The sequence below is a fragment of the Phocoena phocoena genome, chromosome 9, assembly GCF_963924675.1.
Source record: "Phocoena phocoena chromosome 9, mPhoPho1.1, whole genome shotgun sequence".
NCBI lineage: Eukaryota > Metazoa > Chordata > Mammalia > Artiodactyla > Phocoenidae > Phocoena > Phocoena phocoena.
In genome coordinates, this window is record NC_089227.1 from 55,165,281 (window position 1) to 55,187,066 (window position 21,786).

Sequence of the window (21,786 nt, forward strand, 5' to 3'; positions counted from 1 at the left end):
GTCTCCTTTTCACCCCGTTCCTCCCCCGCCCGCCCTCTCCAGCTTATCACTGGCACCTGCACCCCTGTCCCTGTGGTCCAGTACTGGACCAGCGAGGGAGCAGGAAGCCTGGAAACCGTTTTGCTGCTTCTGACTTTGACTTCTCCAACTTAAGGCTGTGAGAAATGGGTGCTTCTGAGAGAAGTGGGTGAGGGTAGAGTCTGTCGTACAGAAAACAGGGCTGGGATGACAGCTACCACCTGGCGTATGGCCACGTAAAAGTTACAAATCAATCACGTTGTTCAAATCAAGTGATCAATTAACAGTAAAAAGGAAAGGAATTGGAAGGAATTGGAATCACAGCCTGGAGTGAACAGCCTTGGTTCACTATTCTATGCATAGATAATATATTACGTAGATCCAAATTCAAAAGGTACCAAAGAGTGGAGAGCTGAACGTTTTCTTCCTACTCCCAGCCTCCCAGTTCTCCGCAGAGACAATGATCTTCAGCAGCTTCACTCAGAGAAATTCCACGTGTGTGAGCGGGCACGCATGCACACTCACACTGCACTCCTCTCCTATTTTTCATTCAATGGTAGCCCTGGATGGTCTTCCACCCCTTGAGTTTTTTTGTTTTTTTGGTGTTTTTTGCGGTATGCGGGCCTCTCACTGCTGTGGCCTCTCCCGTTGTGGAGCACAGGCTCCGGATGCGCAGGCTCAGCGGCCATGGCTCACGGGCCCAGCAGCTCTGCGACATGTGGGATCTTCCCGGACCGGGGCACGAACCTGTGTCCCCTGCATCAGCAGGCGGACTCTCAACCACTGCGCCACCAGGGAAGCCTTGAGTTTATATATATATAACATATATATTAGAGATCCTTTTCCATTGTCACAATAAGGTCAGCAAACTACAGCCCAAGGGCCAAATCCAGCCTTCGGCCTATCTCTGTAATACCGTTTTACTGGAACACATCATGCCCATTCATTTAAGTATTGTCTATGGCTGCTTTCACATTGCACAGCAGCGTTGAGTCATTACGACTGAGGGCTCATGGCCTGCAAAGCTAACAATATTCACCATTTGCCCTTTGCAGGAAAAGTTTGGTGACTTTGGCAAAAAGGGCTTCCTTTCTTTCTTTTTAAACAGGTGCGTGATAGTCCATTGTGGGGATGGACCACAATTTAACCAGTACCCTACTGGTGGGCACTGAGGATGTTGTTTTCAACCTCTAGCTATTATAAACAAAACATATGTTATTTTGTATGTGCAAGAGATTAGTTATATTAAAAATTCCTATAAACTGAACTTCTGTGCACTTGTAATGTTGACTGATATTGTCATATGCTTTAGAAACAAAAGTGAGGAGTGCCTATTTTTCCACATTCTCAGGATCATAGATTTTTATCACAATTGTTTTTCTATTCCAATAAAGGGATGTGTTTAAAAATAAATCAATCTGCATATCAGATACTTTACTATGAAACAAAGACGACTATCGCTGCCAGAGCTGTAGTTTCCACTTGAAATTTCCAGTGATGTTTTCGTGGCTCCTCAGTGAGTGTCAACGGAAACGTCCAAGTCCCCATGCTCCTCTGTCATCTCTGCCAGCGTCTAATTGGAACAGTTCCCGGACTGCTACTGCTGAACAATTCTCACCTTTTCTCACAGTTTTACTTGCCACATCTAATACTCTGATAATTTTACAGACAATCAAGAGGAAAAAGAACTGCAGCTGTGTTCAGTCCTTGCCCATTCCAGACATAATTCTTACACGGTTGCAGTGACAGCCCAGATAACATTTTATATTTTGCATTTACATGTTAGTTCATTTCCCACAGAGCTCCACAGACTGTGTGAAGTCATTTCTGAGGTTTTTACATCAGATCAAGTTGATAAATCTCCTTATCTAGCTCCTGAGACAGTTTGGTTATCCACAATTTTTAATGATCCTAAAAATACTGTAATGAACCTCTTTAACAGGTATTACCAAAATCAACTGGTCAGTCTGTTAGTCTATTCATTTACCTATCCCTTGCCTTTATTAAAAAAAAAAAAATTTAAGGTGTCTTATTTTTTAAATGTTTAAATGAAGTTATGAATATTCTGGGATAAAACTCTGGCCTACTGATCTTCAATCGCTCATATTCTGAGTTTGTGAAATGATCGAAATCCACATCAACTTTAGGGGAAAGGACATAATACTTTGGGGATAAAACATAACTTGTTGCTATTTTGCTGTTTTGGAAATATAAAATTTTATTGATGCAGCTGATAGATTAGTCGCTAAATCCTCCTAAATGTGTTTCTGTTGCCCATTAAAAAATAATAACAACCAAAAAATCCCTGCAAACAACAACAAAATCCTGAAAAGAAGACTGGGGGGAATAGGTAGGGCAGGAGCTGGCTGCTTTTCTACATGCGATTGTTCCATTGCTGATTTTAAAAAAAAAATGAACAAACTAAAACCCCCTAAAATCATATCAAGCCCTGGCCTGTAGTCAAGAGAGCCAGGCCCCTGCCTGGGACATTCCACTGGATCTCTCCACAGATCACCTATGTCCCCTGGGCCTTCGTTTCTTTGCAGTTAAAATAAAAGAAGGGGTGAAGGGCGGATGATCTCTGACGCCCCTTCTAAATCTTTCAGTCTGTTCTTAACGAGACCCTCCTAGCAAGCTATTTTTAAAATAATACTAAATGTTCCAAATCCAAGCCCCAGTATATTGGAGCTTCTGCAATTCAAGAATTAGATTACTTGGAAGTTCTAGTTTGGTGAAGAATGGGGTGATAGCTAATTATCTCCATCACTGTGTAGAATCTATCCATTTGGGGGACCAACCTTAGACATGGCTTGAATAAGCTGGCCTGGTACTGGGAGCTGGGTTTTGTTGGTCTCGTTGCTTCTCCCATAAACACTTACTGCAAAGTCCTGGGAGAGCCCCGGGAGAGACCAAGGAATGCAAAAAAAGGAGGGCTGCGCGGGGCAGCCTGGGGGCAGTGTCCCCACAAAGTCGGGCCTTCACAGAGGAGGGATGTCACCACTCTGAAGCAGGAAAAGGGCTGAGAACACTCTCTCGTGGGGAGGGGACACCCCAGTCTGTTCTCTTCACACCAGAAGCATCAGGCGTCGCCAGTGCCTGCCAACAATGACCCACACGACCCCAGCTGCACACATACCTGAAAAACCGTGGCTGGTGCTCCACCTTATTTTCTTCCAAGACCCGCCGCCTTTCTCTCTGCAGCTGTTCAATCCTCTGCTTTTGTATTTCGGCCTCTTCTAAGCTCCCTTCTTCTAGAAACCTGAGGCATTGAGGAAAAAGATAAAGGAATAGGAACACCAAGGAAATGCAACAATCATTAATATTAGAACTGCATGTGTACAAGACTGGATATTCAGAATACTCTCCTATACATAAGCCCCCTCCTCAACCCTTAAAACATTATTTGGAGGTAATGAGGGACAGTATTGTGTTCTGAATTGGTGATACAGACATGGTTCAAAAAATTATATCTATGAAAAGGAATTTGGGGTAACATCTCCCTCTCTCATTCCTGTCTCCAGTTCTACCTGTTTCCTCCCCATCCCACCCACATTCACGCCCCCCACCGCAGGTAATCCACCGTTACCGGTTTCTTGTGCATCCTTCTAGAGCTTCCTGATTCGTATATAAACACACATTAATATATATTTTTACCCCTCCCTCCCTTTTAAGAACATAAACGGAAGCAGGCGACACATACTGTCCATAATTTGGTATCTTGTTTTGTTTTACTTTTTACTTAACCATATACCTTGGAGCTGATTCTTGGTAGTACACAGATCTTTTCACTTTTAATAGATATATAATATTCAATTGTGTGGATACACCTGCATTTATTTTAAACAGTTCCCTATTGATAGACATTTGGGATGTTCCCAATTTTTTACATTAATTTTTTAAATTAATGCTGCAGTGAAGGACTGTATATATCTGTCATTTTGCACATGTGTTAGTATATCTCTCAGGAGACAGTTCTAGAAGTGGAATTGCTGGCTTAAAGGGTGAGTTTGTAATATATCTATTACCAAACTGCCCTTTATGGGGATTACAGCAATTTACATTTCCACCAGCAACGTTACTGAAGTGCCTCTTCCCCGTGGCCTCAAAGTGCATCAAACTTTAGAGTCTTTGCCATCTGATAGGTAAAGAAATGGTATGACCGTGTGGTTTTAAAATTTTGTGGGTTTTTTTGAGTAAGACTGAGTATCTTTTCATATGTTTAAGGGCTACCTGCATTTCCTATTTTGTGAACTGTTCATTTTCCTATGTCTATTTTTTTTTAATGGATTGATCTTGATTTCTAGAACCAATTCATGAAGTGAGCTACAAGTATAGATTTCTCAGTCGTTAATCTTTTGACTCTGGGTATACATTTTATTTACTTTACCATGAAGAAGCGTGCTGGGTTTTTTAAAAATAAAGTCAAATTTTATCAATTTTGTTTTATTTTTTGCCTTCTTGGTTTTGAGTCTTAATTAGAAAGGCCTTGGGAGAGAGATTCTTCTTTCTGTTTTACAGAGTTGGAAACTGAGGCTGAGAAAGGTTAAAAGACTTAGTGTATGCGACACAGCTTGTGAGCAGCAAACCTAGGATCAGAAGTTAGATTTCAGTGCACCAGAATAAGTTAAATTCGAGGGGTGGGGAGCTGGATGCTTTTACTCTTTCAAATACAGAGTAAGTTGTTCTTATTGCTGTATGCAGTGAAACTCTTTAAAAAAAGACTTTTTTTTTTTCCCAATAGAAATGGGGTTCTACTGGTGAATAAAGGTCATGCCACACACAGATCTAAGCTGGGCTCTGTTCCTTCCACAAGATGGCTTAAAGTCTCCCTAGACCTCTGCTCTTGATGACAGAATCTCTCTCTCTTAGGCTCCTTTGGTGGCCTGGGAGATGTTACCAAGACTTTTCACAAAGAGTTTCACAGCTCTGGAGATAAAGATCTGAAAAAAATCCTTACCTTTGGTCTGGCCTGAATCGAGTGTCAGTAGGTGGTAATAAAGACTTTAACAATGGATCCATTTCGTTTAATTCCAGTGCAAACTGTGTGAAGCCATAATATTGCTCATAGCCTTTTGGCATGGGATCTGAAAGAAAAAGAAATCAGTCATCACTGACTTGCATTGCATTCACATCACATCTTAATTCCTTCACCTTTTTCATCTCAGACCAGCTACAATTTTTCTCTCTCGGCTCTAAACTCTTCCATTTCTATTAAAATATTCTGGCTCACAGAGAGGTGTGGAATTTTTCTCTATAAATTTTCTTCTCTATAAGCTTCCTGCTACCTACAAGCATAAGGCCTTCTTTGTGTGGTCCTATAGCAAATTTATTAAATACCAAGAGGTTTCTATAGAATTTAAGTTATAAAAATAATTTGTTACTAAAATAAACATGTTAAAAAGAACTCTAGGTCCACTTTTCCTGACTAACAAGACTTTCACCCTAGAGAATCGTTTTTCATTTAAGAGATGTCAAATTCTCCTGAAACTCTGTCTAGTACCTAGAATAGTGTTGGACCCATACCAAGAGGTCAATAAATTTTTTTTTTTTTTCTTTTGCAGTACGCGGGCCTCTCACCGCCGCAGAGCACAGGCTCCGGACGCACAGGCCCAGTGGCCACGGCTCACGGGCCCAGCCGCTCCGCGGCACGCGGGATCCTCCCAGAACGGGGCACGAACCCACGCCCCCCGCGTCGGCAGGCGGACTCCCAACCGCTGCGCCACCAGGGAAGCCCAATAAATTTTATTCTTTACTTCCAGTCCTGCTCTTCTTTTTACCAATGCTTGGCCCCTCCAAATCTTACATATTTTAATTTTAAACCACCTCAGCAGAAGCCAGGAATAGAGATGGGATTATAATGGCAGAAACACTGCCAGCTGGAACCAAAGGGGACTGAATGAAGCAAGGCTGCTGGACTACTGTTATTTTACAGATGGAACCAGAGAGCTATGCAGCTGCAAACATGCATTGCCTTCAAGAAAAGGGAGGAATGACTCTGAAGGTGATTCAGAGATCATTGGGCTGCCACTCCCACCACAGGCCCAGACTACACAGATTCAGGGGGCAAGGCTGCCACTACCTCTCAAATGGCAGGGCCGCTGTGCAGCTTCAACATGCCCGGCTGCCACCACCCAGAGCCTTGGGGGGCTTGGGAGCCAGGCAAAGTCCCAGTGGGCCCAGAGGGTGGGGCATCGAGCCAATGAGGATGATCTCCAGTTTTTAGATCAACAGCATTTGCCGTGCTAGGTCTTGGACTCACTTAGGACCTGTCATCCCTTTCTTCTTTCCTCTTTCTCCCTTTGGAATGGGAACGTCTATCCTATGCCCATCCCACCACTGTGTTTTGGAAGCACATTTTGGTTTCATAGGCTCACAGCTGGAGAGGATGAATCATATCTCAAATCTCACCCGTACCTGATTTAGATATTTGGATGAGACTTTGGACTTTAGAGTTGATGCAGGAATGAGTCAAGACTTCTGGGGCTGCCGGGGTGGAATACACACATTTTGCACGTAAGAAGGACATGATTTTGGGAGGCCAGGGGCGGACTGTTATGGACTGGATGTTTATGTTCTCTCAAAATTCATATGTTAAAGCCCCACCCCCAGAGTGCTGTCTTTGGAGATGCGAAGGTTAAATGGGGTCAGAAGGGTGGGCCCTGATCTGGCAGCCAAGCCACGAAGAAGACTCCCACCAGAATCCGAATTTGCCAGCACCCAGCCTCCAGAACTGTGAGCAAATGAATTTCCGCTGTTTAAGCCACCCAGTCTGTGGTGTTTGCTACAGCAGCCCAAGCAGATTAATGCAGGCGTATTGCCCTAACTTTAATTAATTGTTAACTTTAATTTAATTGTTAGGTGCATAGCACGTATCCTAATGCTTTAAGTCATTATGAAGGTTTGACTTCCTTCCCCCTTTTCCCCCCAGCTGCTTCAAACACTTAGCATCACTGTACACTCCCTAGGGGATGAATACAACTAAAAGTCAAGCTAAAAATACCCAAATTTACGTATTGGATAAATCAAATGTAGACTAATCCAATCCACTCGTAGCCTTAGCTCTAGCTGTCCACATATACAAATGCTTTCCACGAACTTTCCTGAAGACCCATTTTCTGAAGCTTCAGAAGTCCACTTTGTCTAATTCTAATTCTCTGTGGATCCTAAGCATAAAAATAATAGCAAACTTCCTACTATGCCTTCAAAAATCCATCCCAGTCTCCCAATCACCAGAGTGGAGACAGTGGTTTTTCTTGCAGACAGGCCAGGGATGCTCATAGCCAAGGCAGAGACATAAAGTCAATGAATAACAACAACAGCAACTAGAATAACAGCTTACACACTGTTGTCAAGGTACTACTTTAACACCCAGAGCCAATGGTAGCTCTCATCTGTGATACATTCTTTAAGCAAAGGAGAGCAAGTGTCTCATTCATAAAATGCCATGCGTGCCTCTGAACCTCTGAAGCTAGGAAGGTGGCCATGGTGCCAAGTCATTCTAGCTTCGTGGCAACCTCTGCGACGGTGGAAGATGTGACTGCTACCCGTTGAAAGAGACATTGTTGCTTGCCCACTCCACAGTCATCTCCCTTTCTTACTTACTAATGGCAAACTCATCTGTTTGGGTGTCACTGTACACTCCCTAGGGGATGAATCTAAACTCATTTGAATCTCTCCTGCTGACCCAGTTGCCTAGGATCGGTTACGGGATGGGTTTGGACCCACTTCAGGTTGATGAGATATGAAGACACATTTGCTGCAGGATCCTAGGAAATATTTCATTCCTGAGAAAAGACAGTTACAACTGAAGAAAGCTCTTCTGTCCTCCCTTCTCCCCTGCTTAGTGAGCTGTCACAGGGGGGATATGATATTGAATCGAGGCAACCATTTTGCATCCATGGGAAGAAACATCACCGCCATATTGGAAGTGGCAGATGGGTCCTCAATGACCTGTGTTCTTGACACAGGTAACCTGCCTGTGTAACAACCCTGGGGCCACCCCCTGCCATTTGTTGTTAAGTGCATAGCACATATCCTAATGCTTTAAGCCATTATGAAGGTTTGACTTCCTTCCCCCTTTTCCCCTCAGCTGCTTCAAGCACTTAGCATCCTTCTAGAATTACAGGAGAGACTGGAGTGGCTTATGGTATTGGGAGAGTCTAGGGACCCCTAACTCTTGTAGGTCATTCTACTTTTCCAGTAAGAATTTTCCCTTTATCTTTACTCTAGAATGACTTCTTGTACCTCATTGATATTCCTTCATAGTGCCCAGTACAGGCGAAGGAATGATGTGTGTTGACTGGAAGACACAGTGACCACGGATTAGCAATGGCTTTGTTCTGGGATTAAGAACCCAGGACCTATCAACTCAACAGAGGTATTGTTAAGCTTGAGGATGAGTCAGAGATATAACTAGGTGAATGAAAGATGAGCCAGTAGCTCCAACATAGTTCAAAGCAGGTAGAGGCTAGATACACCGAATGGACACTGACGCCCACCCACGTGAGGTTCCTCTGGCCACATCCCGCCTCCTTTTGCTTGGGGCTGATTAACCAGATACTAACTCGCTCTCCAGATACAAGTGGATGAGGAAGAACCACCGCAGTAGATGCTCTCATGCCATTTCCCAAATAGCCGATGCACTGCTTTTCCACTCTTGTCAAATACTGTACCTTCAATTTCATGGGCATTAGTGCTCCAGTATTTTGCCTAGGAGTCAAATGAGAGTCATCTGTTTAGTGTTTTGGGGTCAATTTATTACAGATATTAAGAGAAAACAAAAGAGGAGAGAAAAAGTACCATAAGAATGACTCTATGCTACATACGGTTTGCTGGTTCTGTTTTTCTTTTTAATCATACTTTTAATTATTTACTGAAAAGTAAAAAGCTAGCTCTTAATTTACAGTTTCTAACTCAACCACCAACATTTGTGTAAGACACAATTTTTTTCGACTTTCACTACATGCACAGTAGAAAGGAAAGGCTCAGTTCTCACACATCCACCAAGCAGGGGCTGGCCCTTAGCACCCCCTCCGGAACAGCTATTTCCTGGCTGTCACTGTGGCTCTGACTACTGCAGTTTAAAAGAAATGTAACTCATGTAATTTTTTCTCTGAAGGAACTAGACAATCCTTTGTAAACCAACGAATTTTTTTAACCAAGTTTGTAAACCAATCAATTTTCAGTTCCTCCTATTAGTTCCCCCCACCTCCCCCAAACCAGATCTGTTCACCTAACTTATAGGAACCTTATACAACCTGTATTCCCACTATGAATTTGTCCTGGTCTGAGACCAGCTCATCTTGGCTCAGCCTTGTGTGTTTTACATATACAGTACCACATTGCAGCCAGCAGAGGGAGCTCTAACTCCCTAGTGTTGATTTTTAAACTTCTCCCAATTACGTGGCTGCCCTAAAAATCTCTGCAAAAGACCAGAAGGCATTACTCCATAAATCAAAAAATCCTACTACTATTTTCAGCCAAAACAGAATCCACATTTGGAAACCAATAAAGTTGAGTGACATTTCCAGGCCATATCTGGTAGACTGGCTTCCCCATTCCAACCAAGTCTGTGGCAAAAATGGGAGGAAGGGCAGAGTACAGCAGTACCCCAGAGCTGAATCAGAAAGGTAACAGTGAGTTCTCTAGTCATGTAAAGATGGGGGACAGGGAAACAAACACTGTCCAGGCTCTTCAGTTTATTCTAAAGCAGGAGTCAGATTTCCTCTTTAGAGATATTTGCCAACAAGTCCAATGATGGGAAGCCACAGAGGGAGGCAGTCACGTTCCACAGGCAACGGCTGCCTCTGCTTTCAGATTCTCTTTCAACACCAGAGGCACGTCTAGTGTTCTAATTCTGTTCGTCTCTCATCACTATGAAAATGTGTTCCCTGGTCCTCAGTGGACGAGTACCAAGTGGTTGGTAGAAATGGGAGTGGAGCACACTTCCTTGGGGAAAATTCTGAGAACAAGGCAGCTCTCACCTGGATATCTATCTCTCTCTCTCTCTCTCTATCTATCTCCCAGTTATTTATGTCCCTGCTCCAGGTGGTCTTTGCTTCTTTTTGTAGAGAGCTTAGATGAAGCTTTCACGGCAGGGTCATTTGTATCTTACGCCAAATCACTACCAGCTTTATGTCTATCTACAACCCAGTTTGACTTATAGGATATAATAAAGACCCCCATCCACCTCTCCATAATGTCCCCCACCTGCTACAGGTGGTGCAGAGAGGTACCGTGTGAAACTCCACAGTTAGAACCTAATCTCTTGGCTTATGATTTTGATCTTAATTAAATGCAAATATTCCTTGAGGAGGGTAGCACTTTAAGGCCATTTTGTATACATGAGAATTTTAAGGACAAGAGGGAATTTCAGGAGGAAGAGAAGTTGGGGAGAGGGCTCAAATCAAGGAATTTGGAAAGCTGGAAAGGTAAGCAGACTATTCCAGGCTCTCTGCCCCAGGAGAATCTGTGAATGTTCATGAGCCTCTGCTGTGTGCCGGGCACCACTGCCAGTCATTGGCCACAGCCCTGTGCAAGACAGACCAGGCTTCTGCTTTTCTGGAGTCAGGAATGGCAAGGAGGGTGTGGGGAACAGAAAATAAGCAAGTAAAGCAACAGCGAGCAAGCTAACTGCAGATGGTGATGAACACTTTGAAGAAAATGAGGTACGATAGAGGGTGACTAACAAGGTGGATGGAAGGATCTGGGGAGAGGGGTCCGAGCAGAAGGAAATGGAGAGAGAAAAAGAAGGACAGTGCAGCTCCAGGATGGTGAGCAAGAAAGGGAACGAGGGGTGGCAGGAGTTGAGGTTGGAGAGGAATGAGGGTGGGGTGTGTGTGTGTGTGTGTGTGTGAGTGAGGGGTGGTGGGGGTGAGGAGTGCAGACTCTGAGGAGTGCAGACTCTGCAGGCTTTTGCTCTGAGAAAGATGGAAACTGTCAGAGGATTTTGGTCAAATATGGCATGACTTGCATTTTTTTTAATTGTGGTAAAACATATATAACATAATATTTACTGTTTTAACCATTTCTAAGCGTATAATGGAGTGGCTTTAAGTACATTCACAATGTCGTGTGACCATTGCCTTATATATCTCCAGAACTTTTCATCTTCCCAAACTGAAACTCGGTATCCATTAAGTAATGACTCCCCATTCCCACCAGTCCCCAGCCCTTGGCAGCCACCATTCTACTTTGTCTTTATGGACGTGGCTGCTCCAGGTACCTTACATAAATGGAATCATTATCTGTCCTTTTGTGTCTGGCTTATTTCACTTAGCATAATGTGTTCAAGGCTCATCCGTACTGTAACATGATGACATGTTTCAACAGGGTCCCTCTGGCTGCCACACTGAAGACAGACCATAGGGGAGTAAAGGTGGAAGGAAGGAGCCCAGGAGGGGCCATGGCCCTGGTCCAGGTGAGAGAGGTGGGGCTGGGACCAGGGAGCACCTGGCATTGCTTGTCTACTGGCACGAAAGTGAAGGTGAAAAACTTCCCAAGACACCCTGTGCCCTGAGGCCCTGCTCTGCCGAGGCCTGTCCAGCGCCAGAGCTCACAGGCCACCCAGGTTACCTTTATAAAGTTCACTTTGCAGTGGCAGGAATCATCATTCACGTTCTTGATAACAATCTCTCCATAGTGCTCGATCCACCTCTGCCCACTTAAGATGTTATGGATGCAAGAGGTCACTTTGTTCCACTCAAAATGATCTCCAAAACTAAAGGAAGAAAAAGTGAAAGTAACAGCTACCAGAGCAGCCATCAGCAAATGAAAACAAGCACTGCTACTTAAAAAACAAGTCCTGTAATGAATTACTCATTCCTTCATTAATGGAACCAACACCGATTGAGCCGTGCTGGGCAGTCTAAGAGCTTTCACCCTCTCAGGAGGCTGAGAGGTGGGTGAAGGTCAGACCCTGGAGGCTGCCAGAGGCTCCACTAGAAGCTGGAGGTCTCCTGGAACAACCCACTCTGTCCTTTGCCAGAGGAGACGTGTCGAAAGTCACCAGACTATGAAAGGAGAGTGGCAAGGGGAGGGTAGAGGGGTTTTCCACAGTGTGCTCTCTACACACATACATATATGTGCACACACACGAATGTGTACATACAGGCACACACATGCACATATATACTTATGTATATACACATATGTGCACACACACGAATGTGTACATACAGGCATGCACATATATACTTATGTATGTACACATATGTGCACACACACGAATGTGTACATACAGGCACACACATGCACATATATACTTATGTATGTACACGTGTAGATGTGTATATTTAGGCACATATGTATACAGGCAGATCTCACTTTATTGCGTTTTTTACAAGTTGAAGGTCTGTGGCAACCCTGTGTAGAGCAAGTCTATTGGCAGCATTTTTCCAACAGCATCTGCTCCCTTCATGTCTATGAAGTATATAAAACATAACTTTCATATGCAATGGGAAACCAAAAAATTCATGTGGCTCACTACATTGTAATATTTGCTTTGTTGCAGTGGTCTAGAACCAAACCCGCAATATCTCTGAGGTGTGTCTGTATACATACACACACACACACACACACACACACACACACACACATATATATTTTACATATTACCCTTAAGATACATACATCTTAAATCTTTTACAATGAGAAGGTATTCAGATATGACTTATGGAGTTAAATAATAATTACGAGGATAATGGTAACAAGACCAAACACTTAAATGACACATAATATGCGCCAATTACTATTTTTTTTTTTTTTTTGCGGTACGCGGGCCTCTCACTGTTGTGGCCTCTCCCGTTGCGGAGCACAGGCTCCGGACGCGCAGGCTCAGCGGCCATGGCTCACGGGCCCAGCCGTTCCGCGGCATGCGGGATCCTCCCAGACCGGGGCACGAACCCGTGTCCCCTGCATCGGCAGGCGGACTCCCAACCACTGCGCCACCAGGGAAGCCCGCCAATTACTATTTTAAGTGCTTTCCGTATCTGCTTAACCTTCGCAACAGTCTTATGAAGTAGATGGCTCATTATCCCTGTTTCACAGATGAGAGAACTGGTGATCAGAAAGGTTAAGTAACCTGCCCAAGGGTTTGCAACTAGTAAGTAGTGGTGTGAGCACATGAGTCGCAGTAGCCCGGTTCCAGAGGCCATAATGATTACCATTTTGCTTTATGAATAAGTATCAATAATCCCTGAAGATCAAGGCCAGAGCTTTCTTTAAAAATTTTTTGGACAGTGAGGCAGGACAACAGTGCTAAAGAAATATTATTCTTAATTGTGTTAGAAAGTAGAAATGTATTTTTTAAAGCCCCTACTTGGGAACTTTGGTGTCCAGGAAGCATTTCCATTAGAGAGAACAAAAATGTGAGACTGTCAAAATGAAGAACATTTGAAGCTACTGTTAAACACATTAACAGAAAAAAACACACTCAGCACCACGGGAGACCATGGGAATCCTGTTCCTAAACCTTGGCCCTAAATTCTAGAAAGTTCCTAACCACAGAAGGAGAACTTACGCTGGCAGAGTCACATGGGTTGTGCCAATGGGAACAATTTCCATGGATTTGCCCCAGAATTTGTTCTTCCATCTCATGTCTGAAATGAAATAATACCAAATGTTACATATTTAGCAGGAGAGCTAGGTAGATCAAAGCGTTCTTAGGCTGGATAAATGATCAACCACAATATAGGACAATCTCTTCATAACAAAATTCATTATTATTCAATATAAGTAGCAACTGAGTACCTGGAACAGAATCAGAGAAACTAAAATTATAAAGTCCCTCCCTTGGAAGAACTCACAGTGGGAAAGGCATACAGAAGTGAAAACGAGTAAGGCCCCCCAGAGAGGCACAGGCCATAACTGGGTATGTTGTAAGGTGAAATGGAACCAGAGAAGGAAAGCCCAACATGCTTGGGGAAGGCATCAGAAGAGACTTGTCTAAAGGGGCCGCTTAAACTGGGATTGAAGAATAAACAGTTCACTAGGCAGAGAAAAAGCAGTTTAAGGCAGAAGACATGAGAAGACACGAGAGAACAGGGTGTGGTTCTGTCCTCTGGGTCTCAGACTGTTTAGAGAGAAGAGTAGAAAAACAGCTTGAGTGCAAAAAACAGCGGGCTCTACAAGCTTGGCTAAGAAGTCTGATTTGGGTGCACTGGGGGAAATAAGGTTTTGTTTAGACAGAGAATTGATGTGATGAGATACAGACTTTGCCAAGATAATTGGCAGCACTATGGAGAATGGAACAGGAGCAGGAGAGATGAGAAGCAAGTGACCTGTATGCTCAAGGGATAAATGAGGATGAAGTGAACCAGGACAGGGGTGGTAGGGATGGAGTAGAAGGGAATGATCCTGGAACCATTAAAGAAGCAGAGATAAAACTGGGTGACAAATTAGACGCTGATTGTGAAAGACAGGGAGAATTTGTGGATGATCTCAGATTCTTCCAACTTGCATGAATGATAGTGCCATCAGAGAGACAGGGAATAGAAAAAGAAGGGCAGAGGCAGACGATCCCTCTGGCTGCTGGGTAACAATACACAGACCATAGGGGAGCAAAGGTGAATGCAGGGAGGACAGTACGGGGTCATGGCTGTGGTCCAGGAGAGAGGTGGGCTGGGACCAGGAAGCTCCTGGGCACATATTACATGATTCTATTTATATGACATGTCCGGACTAGGCAAATCTATAGGGACAGAAAGAAGATCAGTGGTTGCCTAAGGATGGAAGAGCTTGACAGAAATTGGAAGGCGGTGGGGTGGGGGGGAGCCACTAAAAGGTGGGAAAAGAGGTTTCTTTTTGGAGTGATGAAAATGTTCTAAAATTGATTGTAGTGATGATTGTACAGCTCTGTGAATACATGAAAAACCACTGACTTGTACCTTTTAATTAGGTGAGTTGTATAGCTTATAAATTATATCTCAATAAGCTGTTACCCCCCAAAAGATAATTGGTTGTTTAAAGCAAATTAGTAACAATGTATGACAGGGTTTATAACATATGTAAGTAAAATGTTTGTCCACAATAGCAAACGTTGGGGAAGGGGAAATAGAAGTACACTTTTGTAAGCTGCCTTTGCTATATGTTAAGTGCATAATATCACTTGAAAGGAGACTGTGATATGTTAAAGATATATAATATGAATCCTAAAGTAACAACTAAAAAATGGAACAAAGAAGTACAGCTAATAAGGCAACAAAGGATATACAATGGAATCACAGAAAATAATCCAAAAGAACGTTAAAAGAGAAGGGGAACAAAGAACAGATGCGACAAACAGAAAACAAATAACAAGAGGCCAAATTTAAATCCAACTATGTTGATAATCACAATAAATGTAAGTGATCTAAACAACCTAATGAAAAGGCAGGAAAATGTCAAAGTGGATAACAAAAAAGCAAGATTTGACAGTTGTGGGCTTATGGAGACACGGGATTGCCCAGGAAGAAGCTGATGAAGAAGAAGCAAAGGGAGTGGAGGAGAAAACTCTGATTGATGTAAGGAGCACACAGGAAGTACTTGAAGAAGACCCCTCCCATTACCTAATACCTAACTTAAAAAAATAATAATAAAGTGCTAACAAGGTCAATGACACAGCAATTAGGAGGTTAGAGATCTTATGGGAATTATTTCCAGAGGGTTTCGGTGAAAGAGAAGTCTCCAGTCAAGCTTCAATTTTAAACTTTAGTAGCAAAGACTCAGAAAGGAAACCATGGCACTTGTAACCTAAACTGTTGTAATATTGCGTCCAGAGAGAGAAAGTGGATGGCTACGAACTGGAATGGGGGAAGGAAATTTTTTCACAAAATACTCTTTCTCATCTTTTAAATTTTATAGATGCATTAACAAAAAGGCAGTGTGGCAAATCAGGTGTTAACCAGTTAGCAGAGATGCTCAAATTTTCTTTCTATAGCACCTTCTGACTTTGGAATAAATAATTTAACAAAATTAATCCATTTAGGAAATATTTGCAGCCTTATTTATTCTTCAGAGCAAGCCATCCCTTCCCAAATTCAAAATATAATAAACTGAATACAGGAACAACCCCAAACTGAAAAAAAAAGTCAGCAATGTAAAATTTCAGAAATAAAATTTAAAGCTTCAAAAGCAAAAGAACCCTCTGCTGTCTAGAATCTGATAAATAACCGTAAATATTTAATGTCTTGAAATACATGAGGCATTTCAAATGGCCATGGAATGCGCTAAAGGAAAAATTATAGCAATAAACAATGGTGGTGGCCCAGACAAAGACTGAGGATTTTGAAAGGAGAGAACAACTAAGTTATCCTCCAGAATCTTGAATTTTGAAGTCGACAAACGGCAGTTATTGTTCAGAGGTGAGAGGCAAGAACATCAAGTGGTACAGTTGCTTCCAATGAGGCCCAAGTCCAGGGCCCACTTTTGACCTTAACAAGCATTTACAGTAGTTCCTGAATAAAATAAATTATACCATTACACAAAATGACAGAAGTCAAATATATGAGCACATTACCTTGCCAGAAAACAAAATTTCCAGACTCAGCGTGACATGCAGAAATAGGTGGATGGTGGCTGACCTGATGGAAACAAAGGCAAAAAAACAATTAACTTTTGTGCTCATGAAATCCATTCTTTCTCCCTTGCACTGAGATGTAATACGATTGCAGCGTCGAACTGAACGGAAACTTGTTTAGTTTCCCTTCAATAAGTCTGTCCTGAAGAGGGTGCTCCAGACATAGTCAGCTCTGTCTTGCTCAAATATGTCAGGAAAAAGCCTGTGAATGGAAGCCTCCAGAAGCCTGGGGAAACAGCAGCCAAGTGGTGAGTGATGAGGGTAGAGACGTGTTTTTTTTTTTTTTTTTTTTTTTTTAAATTTTGCGGTACGCGGGCCTCTCACTGTTGTGGCCTCTCCCGCCGCGGAGCACAGGCTCCGGACGCGCAGGCCCAGCCGCTCTGCGGCACGTGGGATCCTCCCGGACCGGGGCACAAACCCGTGTCCCCTGCATCGGCAGGCGGACTCCCAACCACTGCGCCACCAGGGAAGCCCTAGAGACGTGTTTTGAAAGACATGAAAACAAAAGCAGAGATGCAAGCGCTGCCCGCTTATAAATCATCTAATCTGACATTAGCTGCCAAGGTCAAAATCAATGCTATTCTGAAAGTACCCACAAACGTTTTAATTAAGATGTCAAATAGTAGAACCTTTTAAATGTTACGTAAATATTCCTAAGCAACACACAAATGCTCTTTGCCTCAGCAGATTCTACTCTTTTGAAAACTGCATCACATAGTCCAGCCACTTTTTATTAAATCACTGACGAGAAGATGAATCCAAGATAGTTTTTTTTAAAAAAGAATGTTTTTATAAAAAAAAAGAGCTAAACAATTATGGAAGAAATGTTAGTCAACTGCTAAGAAAAAATTTTTGTTCATTCTTTGTTCATAAAAATATCTTGAGTAAATATGCAATTACATTCTAGAAAAGAGAGTCCCTTGTAACAGAGACTGTAGCTCATTTCCCTGCCTTTTATCACTGAGGTCATTACTTCTGTTTTATTCACCAATGAAGAAGCTAAAGAGAAAATGACTCCTCAGTTAATTTCCTCATTATCTCAGTAACATGCAAGGCACGAGAGCAGTATATGCGCTGTTATCATAATTCGGTATTAGTAAAACCAGAGTAATGCTGCTAGCGGCGTTTACAGAAATTTCTCTGACTTAGCTGGTTCTTAGCAAAGGTCTCTTACATTTAGGGCATTTGGGCCAAAGCCATCATATTACACATGAGGAGACTGAAACTAGAAAGACTAAGTAATGTTTCCCAAACACACTGATAGGGAAGAAGTAGAGGTAAACCCCAGCATTTTTGGTTTACAGATGGTTTTCAAAAAAGTTTCAAAAAAAAAAAAAAATCCTTAAGCAGCCACACCCTGTTTTCAAACATATCTTATCAAGAACTCAATATACTCAGAGCCAGGCTTGAGGTGAACAGGTGTGGCAGGAAGTGGGGATGACCAATCCACAACCACTCGCCTTGCTCTGGACCCTGGACTGCAGTGAACACGGAACACAGTTTAAGAACCACTTCTGTGGCCCTCCTCCAGGTGGAGAACGGCAGGGACAGGATAATCGTGAGTCACACCACACACACGTTCAACTGATGGGAGTGCAATGGTACCAGCCTGGCTCGGAGAAAAGTAGAGACAAAGATGTCAACAGGGCAGGCATCTTTCAGGTCTTGATGAGCATAAATCCCAGATCCAATATGAGGTGGGAGGTGCACATTTACCGTCCCTTGATGGTCTTAATTCTCAGAGGCCTCTTGAGAATGTGAGCCCCCTCCCCGTGCCTATGTGCTTTTCAGCTCAAACACTGACTTAGAGACCTCACTCCTAAAATGCAACTCTCTGCGTTCCTTCATCTTCTTCTTTTTCAGTCCAACCCCCTGAAGATACTTTATATCACAAACAGCTACACCCCTGTTTTCCCTTTTCCCACTAGCTCTCAACAAAAACAGCGGAGTTAACTTTTAAACCTCAGGATCATATAAAACTAAACTAGGGCAAGACAACACCAACCCCTCACTTCTTCGCTCTACCTGCCCTATCCACCCCCGAGTGGAGGGGAGAGGAGCTATGGAATGTTCCCCTGTCCCATAATGTAGGCATATTTTAAAGTAGATTATTATAAAGTAGATCATATTCATTCCCAGAAATGATATAGTAAAAAATGTAAAGATCACAGCCTTTATCAAGAATTTGGCATTTTATAAGTCTGGCTAAATATAAACATCAAAGCAAAATACAATATATAAAAACTATAAACTCTTCTGTAATAATTTAAAATCCCATAATACAAGGATAAATATACTGTCCATATGAATTATAAAAGAAAGCCTATCATACCATAAAGTATACATATGTCCCATAAAATGCTAGTTTGACCTTTTTTTTTTTTTTTTTTTTTGCGGTACGCGGGCCTCTCACTGCTGTGGCCTCTCCCGCTGTGGAGCACAGGCTCCGGACGTGTAGGCCCAGCAGCCATCTTCCCGGACCGGGGCACGAACCCGTGTCCCTGCATCAGCAGGCAGACTCTCAACCACTACGCCACCAGGGAAGCCCTAATTTGACCTTTTAAAATGATTCTGTCAGATTAATGAATCAATGCTTAGCAAAGTGCCTTTAGATGGGGTCCAAGGGCTGTTTTCTGGATGCATTAATCTCAACATTGAAATATCAGTGATTTGGCTTCTTTCTTTCCGGCTTAAAAAGGCCTTTGGGAGTGATTTATTTGGTGCACATGGCTTTTCAGAAGTTTACAAAGCTTTCCAGGGAAATTAAATTGATGCCTTATTTTTCTTTGATATATTTCCTCACAACAGGTTATTTATTCATGAAACACTTCTGAAGCCTCTGCCACGTGCTGCATGAGTTTCAGAGAGTGAGGGAGAGCTTCTGAAGTCCCACAGATCTAGAACCTAACGGTGCAATATCCTCTACTGGCTGTATGACCTTGAGTGTGTTTTAAAACCCTCTGGGCCCCAACTACCTCATCTGCAAAAGAGGGCTAGTACCACTGACTTTGCAAACCCAAAAAGATAACACATGGAAAGTGCCAGGATCATATGCTGGTATGGAGTAAGCAGAGATTAAATTTTAACTTTTTGTCATGAGTGGTATTTCCACTTAGCTCTCACGGTCACCTTGCGTCTTCATTACCCTTATTTTATAAATTAGGAAACGGGTTCTTTCCAGTGAAGAGCCTGCCCAGTGTTACACAGTTAATCAGTGATGAGGGTAGTGTTTTAAACCCAGGTCCTCAGACTTCAAATCCAATGCTGTTTCCTGCGATGCCTCAGCTGCTCCTCAATGACTGCTCTCAAAGTTGGGCTCTGGTCCCTCCCCAGAGCCTCGGCACACCATTAAGGTCCCATCTCATGGATACTTGGAGAAGGAATCTTCTGAGTCTGACCTTTCCAACCTCTCTCTCATTTATTTCTTTGTAAAATGAGGTCTGAGAATCCCTCTGGCTTCAAAATGCTATCATTCTAACATCTGTTTTCTTTGAATCCTAGCTTCAGAGGCGGCAGTGGATGCCAGCCAACTGGAGAAGATTCTGTTAAGTCTTTGATTAATTTTAATACCCATGGAAAGGGGGTAATTCACAGTTAATCATTTAATCTTCGTTGACGGTAATCTCTCTAAAATCTACTGGAATAGAGAATAATGTGCACAATCGAACCTGTGTTTGCTCGTACGGGATTTGGTTGAGTTTCTCTTCTCATTACATTGTAGCCCAGGCATAGAAAGGCACTAGATTTTGAGTCTGAACTGATTCAGCCCCGCAGTAGACGCTGTCTGTTAGTCTGCTAGCTAAAGCCACTTTAGACTAGTTTTTTAGTATCTCTCTCCATCACTTCCTCTCCATTCCAATCAAATAAGAGCAATTTCTGACTGGTAAGGATTCTCAAACATTCAGGAAATTAGTTTACATGGTTTTTATTGTGCAAATATTTATATGTATCTTTTTTTCTACAATCCCATAGTCAATGAGTTCCCATGGTAGTTAAGAATTCTTGTAATTTATTTGTGTATCTGAGGTCTTTCTTCACCCTGACCTAATCATTTGTGATTGATGCTTTGAGAATGCACTTTATATGAGGTGGGTGGTAAGGAGAGGAGAATATGGGTCAAGAGTGCATTCAATTTGTGTGTATTTTGTAGGTTTTTCTTCTTCTGATTTAGAAAAATAAACCCTTAAATACATCAATTCTGCAGCTCTCCAGAGGCATAACTATAGAGTCCTCCTAGTTCTGGACGCGTCTCTAACCATGAAGCGCTGCTCGTGGAAAAGAGAACAAGTGGCAGGTCAAAAATCACCCACGGAGGGGACCAAGGCATTCATCAAACATTTGCTGATTGCCTGTGATGTGTCAGGCACTGTCTTAGTCACTGTGGATACAACGAGAAACAAAAGAAACAAAAATCTTTACCCTCCTGGAGTTTACATTTTAGTGCAGAAGTAGGTGAGACAGACTATTAAACAAATAAGCACATAATCTGTCAGTAGTAAAGGAGAATAAAGCAAGGATGAGGATGGAGGATGGCAGATGGTCAGTGGAAGTATCATATAAGACAGGGTAGTTGGGGCAGGACTCTGTGATAGAAACCTCTGAGGCTAAGAGAAATAAGGCAGTTAACCACACGGATAGCTGGGGGAAGTATGTCCAGATCAGAGGACACAGCTACTACCCAGGGCTGACAAATGCCCGATATGTTTTAGGAGAAGCAAAAAGGCCAGCATGGGGCTTCCCTGGTGGCGCAGTGGTTGAGAGTCCGCCTGCCGATGCAGGGGACACGGGTTCGTGCCCCGGTCCGGGAGGATCCCACATGCCGCGGAGCGGCTGGGCCCGTGAGCCATGGCCGCTGAGCCTGTGCGTCTGGAGCCTCTGTTCCTCAACGGGAGAGGCCACAGCAGTGAGAGGCCCGCGTACGGCAAAAAAAAAAAAAAAAAAAAAACAAAGCCCAGCATGGCTAAAGCTAAATGAGTCAAAGTGGAAGGAGGCATGATATCTGGGGGTGGCATATTGCAGGGCTTTGTGGGCCATAGCCAGGACTTGGGATTTGATTCCAAGTGACTGGGGAAATCGTGAGAGCAATCACTCTGGCTGCTGAGTGCAGAATTGGCTATGGAAACAAGAGACCAGTTGATGAGTCTATCGCAACAAGCCCAGTCATTGATGCCGATGGCTTGGGCTTGGTGGCCAGCACCAGTGGGGTGGCAGTG

At 43.0% G+C, this 21,786-nt stretch overlaps 1 protein-coding gene across 2 annotated transcripts in view; it reads right to left on the minus strand.

Moving 5' to 3' along the window:
- Positions 1-21,786, minus strand: part of OSBPL3 (oxysterol binding protein like 3) — a 204,199-nt gene that overhangs the window by 394 nt on the left and 182,019 nt on the right. For both annotated transcript variants that reach the window (XM_065884454.1, XM_065884455.1), the window contains 6 exons: positions 16,514-16,577; positions 13,538-13,616; positions 11,593-11,737; positions 8,583-8,727; positions 4,976-5,102; positions 3,155-3,277 (listed from right to left, as the gene is read on the minus strand). In XM_065884454.1, coding sequence (XP_065740526.1) covers positions 3,155-3,277; positions 4,976-5,102; positions 8,583-8,727; positions 11,593-11,737; positions 13,538-13,616; positions 16,514-16,577 — 683 coding nt within the window. The remainder of the gene's footprint in view (positions 1-3,154; positions 3,278-4,975; positions 5,103-8,582; positions 8,728-11,592; positions 11,738-13,537; positions 13,617-16,513; positions 16,578-21,786) is intronic.